Source organism: Rhodnius prolixus, unplaced genomic scaffold (assembly GCF_049639745.1).
Source record: "Rhodnius prolixus isolate KJV_2025 unplaced genomic scaffold, Rpr scaffold_11, whole genome shotgun sequence".
NCBI classification, from domain to species: domain Eukaryota; kingdom Metazoa; phylum Arthropoda; class Insecta; order Hemiptera; family Reduviidae; genus Rhodnius; species Rhodnius prolixus.
In genome coordinates, this window is record NW_027411625.1 from 2,358,523 (window position 1) to 2,371,963 (window position 13,441).

Genomic DNA, 13,441 nt, shown 5'->3' on the forward strand with positions numbered 1-13,441 from the left:
CGCTGTGTGGCTTCAGAAGGAAGTTATTTTGAAGGTGACAATATAGAATTGTAATTCTTTTTTAATTAAAAAGTTTTTTAAAAATCAGTCTCATTACTTAATTTACAGAGCTCGTATTTCCATTATGAAGATATTAGATTCATCAAAATTTAAAAATTCATGAGTAAATTTACAACATTAAAATTAAATTAGGGTTGTATATTTTCATTTATTTATTAATTATTATTTTGAAATTCATGTTAGTGGAATTCTTTTGCCCTCACATGCACCTATTTTTATGCACGCGGCGGTACTACGTGTTGCAATTGATTTTTAAAACAAATAATTACCTTTCCTACCTGAACCTGAGCTTCTACTACTCCGTTTAGGTGGGGAAGTTAGCTGGTTGGACTACAGCCGGTTTGGCCGCACCTCGCTGACCTCGAAAGCGGTCCCACTGCAGAAAGAACAAAGTGATCTAGACCAGAGTGTGCTTGTCTCTATCTTTTTATTAAAAAACTTAATCCAATATTGTTCTATTAGCTTATCTAAAAAGCTAATTGCTCGCCTGAGTATTTAGCATTGTAAATAGTGGGCGTATCTTCTAATACTAACGTCACAAATTATTTCTAATACGTTGATGTAGGTTTCCTAAAGATTGGAATAAAAGAAGTAAATATTTATTTATTTTACGACTGGTTACTACAAGATGTGCAATTGGTGTTGGCCCTAACCAATATCAAAACCAATTTGTAACCACAAAATACCGTAAAAACTAAAGATATAAATAAAAACTAAATATTGTACCTTGCTGGCATGAGTAAGGATTAATAATATTAACACTAAACCTACCGACATTTTAGCCTAACTATTCCTACCGTGAGCGGTCAAATGGCCGGACTGTAAATTTACTTAAATTTCTTATTATAGAATGAAGATAATAATTATTTAACAATGAAAAAGCCTAGTTTCTTTTGTTTAAAAATAAATCTCGTAGATTTTACTCTTTTTTGCATCATTTTTTATAATTATAGGCTTCTCAATTGCACATTTCCCGCATACGTATTTTTTACATTTTATACAGCATTTTTTAGTCTAATTGCCTTTGCAGTATCTTATTTGGCTATTTTCCGACCATTTGTTCGTGTACTAATATTTGTCATGCTTTCGCAATGGTAATACAAACTTTTGCCTTGAAATTTCACTTCCGGTAGTTTTTTTATACAAAATCCACGCATTTATCCCTGTTAAGTCTAGGATATTGAAAACTATTTGTTGAGGCCATCTCCGAGATTTACTACGGTTATATTTCTTCCACGAGCTGTATACATTTCTGCTAATTTCTGAGCGACAAACTCCCCAAGCAGAACTGAAGGTTTTCCCAAAAATAGAAAGCCTTTTATTGCATCGAACGCTAGCCAAGATTTGATACCAAATTTGTCCGGTTAATTTGGCATGTACTAAGTAAATCTGCATCTTGACTTTGTTAGGAACAAATGTCCTTGGAAGAGATATATGCTCTTGGTTAGAACAGTTTTGATTGTTCTCAACGAATTTTTTCCAAAATTTAGAAATCAAAGCAAATTTATCGGTTTGTAAGGCGCCACGGTAGCCGAGCGGGTTAGAGGCGAAACCTGCAAAGCTAATATGTATTGTGGTACTGGGTTCGATTCCCGGTCTTAGGCCTTGGATTTTATTTAATGGTTAATAAAAGAAATTTACAGTAAAGTATGTTTGCTAGTCACCTCCGTCCACGACACCTAATTGGTAGTTGGACGTTAAGCCCCGCCTGAAAAAATAGGCGATTACTTTACTTTACTTTACTTTTTTTTATCGGTTTGTAGGCGATGATTTCTTTGATCCACTCGAATAAACCTCACAATTTCCGTCTATACATTTCTGCTCACAGTGTTTGAGAAGAATGCTCGTCCCTATTTTTTGTTCCATAGAAAAGGGAAATATCGTACATTTTTGGCCTCACATGCACCACATGCAAACAATAATCCGATAAATGCATTATCAAATTGAGTTTTCGAGAGAATTCTGTTACAAAAATAAATAGATAAATAAAATAAAATATTAAAATAAGTAAATAAAATTAAAATATTCAGCCGGTCAAATGACCGGTCGCGGTAGTTAAGACGGACTACATATTTTTCTCAAAAATCAAATATTAGGAAAAGAAGTGAATATTAAAAAAACAATTGTATACATATTTTAGGAAAAGTCGTGAAGTTTAATGGCGGTATGATAACGCTGTAATTAGAAAATTTAAACCAAATTTAAAAAAACGGTCATTTGACCGGTCGTGGTAGGTTTAGTGTTAATAGTAATAATAACAATAATAATAATAGTAATAATAACAATAATAATAAAAGATCATTGAACGACTGAATTAAAGAGTCCAAAACTTGATTAAACTGATCCAAACTGAAAATGAATGAAAAAAGAATCAATTGTGGACATTCAGACGATTTCCTTTACTTAATATGCTAACTCACAAATTTGAGTTATTTAACTTACTTATAAAACATATAAAAAAAGTTTTATTGTCACGAAAAACTAACTAATAAATTAGCCGTTTATTTTGAAAGTGTGGCAAGTCCATTTTTGAAAAAAATGAAGATAATGGTAATTATAGATAAAACTTGGTATGATATTTTTATCTGTAAACAATTAAGAGTCACAAAGAATTCAGAATCCTAATATTTGGGAGATGGAAGTTTTAGCTTTTAACAATATTGTAAATATGTTTAATTTGAAAATGGTGCAAGTCCATCTTAGGCTGAAATTATTTAACCGTATAGCAAAATTGAACTCCTGTTGCTGTATGGTGAAGCAAATGTGATGGTTTAACATCATGTCTTATCTATCTATCTTTGATATTGGTAATCGGTGATTGTACAATATTTCATAAAATTTATTATTATTTAATAATAATAAGTACATCTTAATTTTGTGTTTCGATAATAACACCAACATCCGGAAATCTTAGTACTATTGGCTCTGAAAAACTGTAAATTGTATAACATTCGACTTATATTATCGGCTATCAAGTTAGTTGTATTGTTTTGTGCTCGGTGTACGAAAAAAGTTTCATTATTTGAAAATTAATAACGGATTGTGGTTTATTTATAAAAAGAAAAAATGGCTGAAACCGATTACACCGGTAATTATAACTCTGACGCATCTGAAAGTGAATTTGGTAGGTAACAAATATAATATAGAAATACTTTTCTGGGTAATAACGCCATTTCAATGAAATCCTCATTTGCAAGTAATTTTATTATGTTTGTAGAAATAAGACCCATGACAATCGGTAATAAAAGAAGAATCTTGGAATCAGAATCTGAATATGAAGGCAATTCGGACCAAAATGATTCAAAAAAAGAAGAAGAATAGTTGAACTATTGATTAGTATTTTGTTTTTATAGTTAAAAAAAGACTGATACGACTGAAATATTATCCATTTAAATCAACGATTACAATAATTCATTAATTTTGAAATTGAGGCAAGTCCATTTAGTTATAATAAAATCTTTATTTTTCTTAGCCAGCACTATAAACACTATTGGATTATAAACTTACATTATCTAACACCACAAAATACAAAAAATATGTCTATTAATATTTACCGATATTTTTAAATTTATTGAAACGCAAAACCTTAAATATCTCGAAATAACAAAAAATGGATTTGCTCCACTTTCAAAATAAACGGCTCAAATTCTCAAGTGGCCCGTATTATTGCATTAGTTGAGGATGGACGGAGTCTGCGGTACGCAGCACGAACGTTAGGGTTGCCTGAGACCACCGTCCGTAGAGCCATCCATCGTTACCGGGAGACAGGCCTCTGCACTCGTAGACAAGGTTCGGGTCGACCAAGAGCCACAGAAGCACTTGATGACCGATTTATTAGAATTCACACTCTGAGAAATCGTATATCAACTGCTTCTGAAACAGCTCAAACACTGCTTACTGTTCGTGGAGTTTCAGTCAGTGTCGAAACTGTACGAAGAAGGTTCGCTGAAATGAATTTACGCTCTAGAAAGCAAGCCATAGGACCATTGCTCACCGTAGATCATCGGAGAGCCCGTCTAGAGTTTGCTAGGGAACACCGCAACTGGTCTGAGAACGATTGGAGAAACGTTCTCTCTTCAGACGAGTCTCGTTTTGCTCTCTATGCACCTGATGGGAGGCGACGAGTTTACCGAAGGCCTGGGAAGCGCTACGCTCCGTGCAATATTTCTGGTAGATTACCATTCGGAGGTGGTTCAGTGATGGTGTGGGCTGGGATTTCTATGGAGGCTAAGACTGAGCCCCATGTGTTCAACAGGGCAATCTTGAAGGCAGATTTGTATGTGAGGGAAATTTTGCAGCAATATGTGATACCCTATGCACCATTTATTGGGGAGAATTTTATTTTTATGCAATATAATGCCCGACCACACACTGCCGCCTGTGTTGTTCAATATCTACAGGATACTAGCATTCGTGTTTTGAGGTGGCCAGCACGCAGCCCGGATTTAAATCCAATTGAACATCTTTGGGATGAGCTGGGTAGGCGATTATGATGGAGAAATAATCCTCCCAGGAGCTTAGAAGAGTTGCGAGGTGCTCTGGTGGAGATATGGGAGGAATTAACACAAGATTTCATGAGAAATTTAATAAGGAGTATGCCGAGGAGATTGGATGCAGTAATGCGAGCAATACACGTTACTAAAATTCTTTTTCTCTTTTTTAATCGGAAGAAATACATTTTTTTTTCAAACTCATTTTTTGCCGAGAAGTACTTTTTTGTTAAATTAAAGGTTTTCATTTCTTTTAGATCATTTCTTATTTTATTTTAGCCTTCCCGTAACTTTATACTTCTTATATTTGCTAACTAAAATAAAATGTAGAATAAAAAAGTTACAGAGAAAAAAAAATAACGCATTTTTAAAGTGCGCCACTTTTTTTGTGGAGCAGTGTATTATGAAGTGCATTATGGGAAGAAACTTCGCAAGAACTATACAGTGAGCAAACTGTATGCAACAAACATCGCCATATTTACAGTTTCCTTTTTATCAATTAGCCGAGAAAGCATACTTGATTTATATTTGCGCAAACCTGTCTTTCGGTTAGTAATTTCTAGGAGAACCAGTCATAACTGATTGATATTCTTAAAGCATCGAGCTAAGAGTTGATATTCTACAAGGGAGTGTATCTTTAATCAAGTCCATCCTCATGTTGCCAACTCTCGGTGGCATTGTCAAACACAAAATACAGAAAGTTCTTGCAGTGTAATGGTGCACTATTGTGTAAAATGTAAACACTTTCTTCAGTAAAACAAAACTAATTAAAAAAGACCATTCAGGGAACCTATAAACAAGTATTTCCACTGTAAACACAAAATATAAGCGCTCCATGAATGCAAAATAAAACATCTTAAATGGTAGTTAATAAAGTGTAAATAATTTAATTAATACAGTGTAAATATCTTCTAACCTCTTTGGTCAGGGGAGCTAATTATGTACAAGGTGTGGCTATTAAATAACCAGACTGATGCTGCTACAGAAGAACTATGCATGCGCCAAATCCTAACGACCGACAGCTGTGCAGCGTAAAGCATTCTCTTTCGATTGCAGCGTCTCACGTGTTTGTAGAGAAATCTGTCTGATCGTAACCGTCGTTTGGGTAAGAGGTGTTAGTTTCGTTTTGCTGAAAACATGATCCTACACATGTAGTAGAGCAACGAATTGTCGTGAAATCTCACATGAAACTAGGTAAAACCGCTACTGAAACTTATCTTTTATTAAAAGAAGTTCATGGCGATGAATGTTTATCACTTGCGCGAGTTTTTTGAGTGGTTCAAGCGTTTCCAAGATGGCCGAGAAGACGTCGGAGATGATGACCACCCGGGTCGCCCTTCCACGTCCAAAACGAATGAAAATATCCGATTATAATTAATCAACATTACTACCTTGCTTGCACAACTCCATGAAAGAGTAAGGAAAAAAACGACCCGATTTGTGGGAGAAGCTCACACTGCATTGTCTGTCTCAAGACGTTTCTAGCCAAGTACAACATCCCAGTTTTAGGCCATCCGCCCTTATTCGCCTGACCTGGCCCCCCATGTGACTTTTATCTGTTCCCCCAAAGTCAAATCTGCATTAAAAGGAACACTGATTTCAGTCCGTTGAAACTGTGAAAGAAAAAGCGGCACGCGTCATACAGGAGCTCACAGAAAAAGACTTCCAGCACTGTTTCGAACAATGGTAAATTCGCATGGAGCATTGTAGGGATAGGGGAGGGGTGTATATTGAAGGTGATAATAACTAAATATGTATAAATTTAAAATAAAATGTTTTACAGCAATAGTCTCGTTATTTAATAGCCCATACCTCGCACTTTAGATCCGAGCCTAACTTCGTTACTTCCTTAGAACAGCTCTTAAAATACACTAAATTTGAAAAACTGTAGATTATGGAATATATTTTTAGCTTGCCAGGCACATCTTAAATTCGTTAAAAATGTATTCTCAATAACTGAAGTATAACATGTGAAGCGAAAATTGAGGCAGATTGGCTGAAATTGCAGTAAAAACTTAATTACATTGTAAACTCAGCTCTGATATAAAGATGCATTTAATTTTATTTTTTTAACAAAACGTGTATGCTAGTTATAAATAACATGTAAGGTTATTATATCCAGATAAGAGTTTTTCTTTTATAAGAAGAAAAATACCTTCAATTTTCCAGGTCTAGCTTCTTTTTTTGCAGATCACCTCTGACAAGATTTAAATTTGAGAACAGTTCAAACAGAAGCAAAACCTACTAGTCGACCGTGACAAAGGATGCGTTCTAACTTGGTTGCGCGAAAAGGTCAGCCGATCTGGTTGTATAACTAATTTTAATGAGATAACCTTTAATTTTGCAAAATAAAAACAAAATCTATATCTATTTTAAAAATAAATAAGATGCGCAGATTGCCGGGCTGATCTATAAAATAACAAATTGAGTGACAAGTATCGTCAACACAATTGATAGTTCCATTGAATTCTTACTGTTTATTGACTCTTTAAGAATCATTTCTACGGTAAAATAATTGTCAATGAGAAAAAAAAATGTCGCACTTTGAAAAGTGAATTGATTTTTTTTACTTCATCTTGTTATGAATACCATGTTTTATCTTATTATTAGAGAATCATTCCTGGGTTTAGAATGACTTGTTTACAGGTTTTTGATTTATGGTTAAACGACAGTCCGAATGTTATTATGAATTTTGAGAGATTATTACGCTGAAAAAACAGCACGAGCCGTTTGTTGTTCAAGTAAAAGTCAGCAGAATGCAGCAAGAACATTAAGGTTACGTGAAATCGCTGCTTGTTGGAGCCATTCAAAATTGGACCATGAAACTTAGTCAGTGCAAACCAGTCGCCGAAGAACTGCAGGAACCACTCGGCGACCGATTTTTATATTGTTAAACACTCTTAGCAATCAAATATCAACTTTTGAAACGGCTCAACGACACCGAACGGTTTACGAGTAAGACCAAACATCAAGAACAAGTTGGGTGTTGCATCACGATAATGCTCCTTATCACACAGCAATTTCAATAAACCAGAGTTTTGGGCCAGTAAAAACATTCCTGTGGCTCCTCAGCCTCCTTATTCGCCTGACTTGAGTCCTTGTGACTTTTTTTTTCTCTTCACGAAGTTGAAAAATCACCTCAAGGGAACTCATTTTGAGACAGTCGAAAACATCCAAACCGACCAGCTGAAGGCTATTCCAGTATCGGAGTTTGAGCACTGCTATGAGGAGTGGAAGAACGTCTCCAGCGCTGTGTGGCTTCAGAAGGAAGTTATTTTGAAGGTGACAATATAGAATTGTAATTCTTTTTGAATAAAAGAAATTTAAAAAATCTGTCTCATTACTTAATTTACAGACCTCGTATGATGGTGTGACAGCGATGAAAGTGTAAGAAGGCTTACAGAAAAATGTATTTACGGAATAGATGACTAACATTAGGACTACTACCAACACAAACATAGGCCAAATTCAAATCGAATATTTCCGATAAAAACCAGAAATCTAAAATTAGACATGATTGCAGTACTTCTCACTTAGTATAGAAAGATAAATAAGAAAAAAAAAGTGACACATAACAGGACTTTTAAAAACGACCTGAATACATTGTCTACAGCGAGTTCGCAACTTCTTTAATCACTATTTGGTATGATTTCCTATCAGAAAAAAATAGGTTAACAGGAATTATGATTTTCTCCTTTTATAGACCCTGATTTAAACAATTAAATGATTACTAAATCATTATTTAGACCAAATATGGCAATCCAGGGCATCTAGTAATTACAGATAGCAGCACTGTATGGTAGACATGTCAGTAATTAATAACACTTTTATGTGACACATAGCTATGCTTGTAATCAAACTACTCATCTACACTTGTAGACTGCTTGTCATTGATTATAGTTTTTTTTTTTTCTTTTAATCAAATAATAAATCTAGGCAATAGAATCTCTTGGCGATACACATCAATTATTTGAAGTATTTAAAGAGGATTGGAAGTTTATTAAATTCCACAGTAAATTCAGACGTACTGTATGGTTAATGTACTGAATTGCAACGCACAGTTCCCAGGTTCGAATCTTTCAGTATTTTTTTTTGTTTTTTAATTTAAGACCATCAATATCTGTTATTGAAACCCGCAGCTTCTTTTCTGTGCCCTGCCGATTTCCAGATAATGTTTTCTTATTGCAGCCAGTATGAATTCATTAGTTTATTTTATTTCTTGTTATTACTAATATTTCCTACAATAAAGTTGGAAAATAGTAAAATTCAAAATAAATACACTTATTGGTACTTATCCAAAGAAAATCAAAACAAAATACAATGTATATACTGATATATAATTCTTTAATTTCTAACTGGGTAATACAGGAACTTTGTAACCAAACAATTTAATCAGTGACAAAAGAGCAAATGAATTATTAGCTAACTCTCTTATTGTAATTGCAAAAACAAAACAATATTTATTATCCACTTCTCCGACGGTCTGTGTACCGTGGCAGCTGTCTTAATTAATTATATTTTCAAAGAAGTTTATATTTTTATTTATTTATTTATTTTTTTACAGAATGATAAAAAATATACACAATAATAGTAATAATAATAATAAAATATTTACCAATTATTTGTTTATAATGAAAGATCTTAGTTGCTTCAGTGAACGCGTAATAGACAATATCATTAATCTTATCCATAGTGTTAAATACAAGCAAACTTATAAAATCAAAGTACTTGACGGAAAATATTTTAGTATACAGGGTGTCCCAAGCTTTATGGATAACGACTTTTTCTCGGAAACTAAGATAGCTAGAAAAAAACTAAAAAATACGTGTTCCCTTAGTTTTTTTGTTAGAAATCCAAATTTAATTTGTAAATATTTTTCGGTGCTTTCAGAAGCGAGATACAGGCACCAACTTCATTTTTTTCAAATGGGGAGGTGGGGGTTTTATTTCAGAAATAGATTCCTCTATTTTTTTTTTATAAGAAAAATTTACTTGAACGGTTTTTTTCTGAGAGCGATATTTTACAAGTTATGAATGAAAACATGATTCTTATAAGAAATGTCAAAATGATAATATTATAACGGTTTTTTGATTGAATAAGAAGAAAAGTACTATTTTATTATAAATTTTACTCCTCATTAATATTGCAGATCATGCTCGAAATGGCCTCCATCATTAGAGATGCATAGACACGCTCTTTTCTGCCAATTGTCTCTTACAGCCAAAGAAATAGATTCGAATTTAACCGAGTTTCAGGCATCTATTATTCTCTGCTTTAGTTCATCTTCAGATGCAATCCCGGCTTGATTCTGATACACCTAGATTTAGAAATGCTTTTAGGTAAGCATAAATAAGGAAAGAAAGAAAAAAGTTATGAATAATCACCTTGTTTTTCAGGTATCCCCAAAGGAAATAGTCCATAGGTGTCAAGTCCGGTGAACGAGGTGGCCACTGAATCGTCCCGTGTCGATATAAAACGTCCATCAAATTTCCTATCGAGATATCTCTTTACATGCCTGATGGTGTTATATCGACACGGAGGCGATTCAGTGGCCACCTCTCTCACCGGATTTGACACCTATGTACTATGTCTATGTATCTCTAACGGTGGAGGCCATTTCGAGCATGATCTGTAACATTAATGAGGAGTAAAATTTATAATAAAATAGTACTTTTCTTCTTATTCAATCAAAAAACCGTTATAATATTATCATTTTGACATTTCTTATAAGAATCATGTTTTCATTCATAACTTGTAAAATATCGCTCTCAGAAAAAAACCGTTCAAGTAAATTTTTCTTTAAAAAAATAGAGGAATCTATTTCTGAAATAAAAACCGCACCTTCCCATCTGAAAAAATGAAGTTGGTGCCTGTATCTCGCTTCTGGAAGCACCGAAAAAAATTTACAAATTAAATTTGGATTTCTAACAAAAAACTAAGGGAACACGTATTTTTTAGTTTTTTACTAGCTATCTTAGTTTCCGAAAGAAAGGCGTTATCCATATAGCTTGGGACACCCTGTATACGTATTGTTTGCGGAGAGGTTTTTCATTACAACTAATACGAGTAGTTGCTATAAAGAGAGTTGGAACAATGCAATACAAAATAAATACACTTATTAGGCTTACCAAAACAAAACAAATAAAATGCCTAAATATTCGGAAATATAATCTTTATTTTTAACTGGGTTACACAGGAATTTTGTAACCAAACAGTTTAATCACAGGCAAAAGAACGAATAAACAAAATCGATATTTTCAATATTTTTCAATTCATTTCTGTTGCAACAAACTACACATTACACCGCCAACCAAACAATGTTTATTATTATTACTATTATTTTAAGATTATCTAATTACTTTTTTATGAGAGAGATTGAGTTGCGTCTATAATTCCAATTTTAGTTATAGATTGATTCAATTTTAAATATGTCTCTCCATCGCTTCAACAGGTTATACTTCTATTGATATTACTGTGACGAGAATTGATTACAGTTTTAGCTGCTAGAATGCAGCAATGGTTCGACCATTTCTTGGTTAAATCAATATTATTTTTTTAGGTGACATCTTATTCAATTTAATAGAAAATTTATGTATTGCATTTTCTAATTTAGAGTTAAAGATTAAAAAAAACCGACTGATCAATTTGTAAAAACCATAGTTTTGACTCAGTTACAGTAATTACTTCACATTTATTAATTTTACATTTATATTCATTAAAAATTCCATTATTGTGTAAAAGATTTTTATGTTTTTATGACGCCTATAAATTCCTGTAATTAAAAGGTTTAATGATGACATTATATTTTTTGTAGCTGCTGCATATTTTCTGTGTCACAATGATTTACTCGTTAGAATTCAATAATTATCTTTGCATTCGTCGAAATTTTTTTAAAAAACTATTTTATTTCAATAATATTAGTACAAGCCATGATTTGATCTCAACTAACGGCTTTTCTTTTCTGTAAAATGTGATCCCTGAACCAAAATAGTGTACTAATTTGCGGTTGATAGATTAAAAAAAAATTTATATGTGTATTTGCTATTCATAGGAACTTTAATTGTCTGCAACTCATTTAAATATTGTTCGCGTTACTATCGAGCATGCTGTGCGCTAATCTAAAATAGTAAACAAGTCTGAAATAAAAATATAGTCTTATTATTTATTTTTTTTAAACTTTATTCTACATGTTCCATTTACAATATTACAAATAATACTAATCTTATTAGTATTATTATGATGAAAAACGATCAGAGTCCATTTTGTCAAATTTATCAGGATAAAGAATTTAAAAAACACCATTTCTTTTGGTAAACTCATGAAACATGAGCATCCTTTATTGATAACACTCAGTACAATTGGATATAGACGATCTATAAAAAATATAATTAGAAAATTGTCTAGTAAATATAGACTAATCTTCAAATACTAAAAAATACGCTTCGGTAAAATCTGGTTGACTGATTTTGACCAAAACCTTAACGTTGGCATCTTCTGGTAGCATCTAAACGAAATATCAAATTTGAAATTTGACCAATTTGTTTACAGAGAGAAAGATGCACTTACGGACCAATTGGTACAAAAACCCACTCAAAAAGTAAATTTTAGGTGAAAGCTCTTATAGAAAAATCTGCACGATTAAAATACAAAATCTAGTAAAATATTAAGAAGTAAAAATTTGTCAATATGGGCTCAAAGTTATAAGCGATGTCTACTTTACAAAAAAAATGGTTACGAATGAGAATTATTAAAACAATCAATTAGCGTTAAAAACAAACAAAGGACTCGATAATTTCCTGACCGCGTAACAAGTGTACAAAGTTTGTTGGTTGTCAATGACCGAACGCTAGCAATTAGATGTGCAGTTAAGTTACATAACGCTGAGTCTGTGTGACACAACATTGCAAGGTCAGTGTACAATGCAATTGTGTGAGTGTGTGTATGCATCATCCGCCAGTACACTCGCTGCTAAATCTATGTAAATAAGGTTGGAATTTTATCACTTGTTTTTGTTAATTACTTGAACTTTTCATTTACTTTCATTTATTTCACCAAGAGGATGTACTGTGATCGTATTTAATTGGAGTTCTCACTTAAAAACAGCATAATCTGGTGTGAACACTCACTCGACTTTCTCTTAATTCTCGAGGTTGTAACTCATTAATATTCTCCAAACTTGGAATCTGGTGTGAACACTCACTCGACTTTCTCTTACTGCTATTCTCGAGGTTCTAACTCATTAATATTCTCCAAACTCGGAATCTGGTGTGAACACTCACTCGACTTTCTCATAATTCTCGAGGTTCAAACTCATTAATATTCTCCAAACTCGGAATCTGGTGTGAACACTCACTCGACTTTCTCTTACTGCTATTCTCGAGGTTCTAACTCATTCTCCAAACTCGGAATCTGGTATGAACACTCACTCGACTTTCTCTTACTACTATTCTCAAGGTTCTAACTCATTAATATTCTCTAAACTCGGAATCTGGTGTGAACACCCACACAACTTTCTCTTACTACTATTCTTGAGGTTCTAACTTATTAATATTCTCCAAACTCGGAATCTGGTGTGAACACTCACACGAGACTTTGTCTTACTACGATTTTATATATATATATGTATATAATACACAATGGATTTTTTCATTTTGTTTGAAAAATAGTTTCTAGGATTTTTAGCATACTTCTTACACACTTTATGTATAATACATATCACTCAAGTTGCACTGTGTGATTAACTTACAAAATTTATAGTATTAGTAAGAAGTTAGCATCAAAAACTACCACAAAATATGCGTATATGTATTAAAACTGTACGGTAGGATTGTTGTATGAGGGTTGATCGTCAAAAAGTGCACGAAAAAGCGTAACGTTGAAAAACACCCAAC

At 33.0% G+C, this 13,441-nt stretch overlaps 1 protein-coding gene and 1 long non-coding RNA gene across 4 annotated transcripts in view; one reads left to right on the forward strand and one right to left on the reverse strand.

Moving 5' to 3' along the window:
- Nucleotides 1-13,441, forward strand: part of CAH1 (carbonic anhydrase 1) — a 74,494-nt gene that overhangs the window by 50,648 nt on the left and 10,405 nt on the right. The window contains exon 1 of one of the 3 annotated variants that reach the window (XM_074137959.1): nucleotides 8,497-8,618. The exons of the other annotated variants lie outside the window; for them this stretch is intronic. Within the exon in view, the coding sequence (XP_073994060.1) occupies nucleotides 8,582-8,618 (37 nt within the window). The 5' untranslated portion in view covers nucleotides 8,497-8,581. Of the gene's footprint in view, nucleotides 1-8,496; nucleotides 8,619-13,441 lie in introns of those variants that run through there. 3 annotated transcript variants of the gene reach the window in all.
- On the reverse strand, nucleotides 297-6,842 carry LOC141459195 (uncharacterized). The gene is made up of 2 exons (XR_012461405.1): nucleotides 6,706-6,842; nucleotides 297-436 (listed from the first exon to the last, which is right to left on the reverse strand). It is a non-coding gene; the product is annotated as an uncharacterized lncRNA (long non-coding RNA).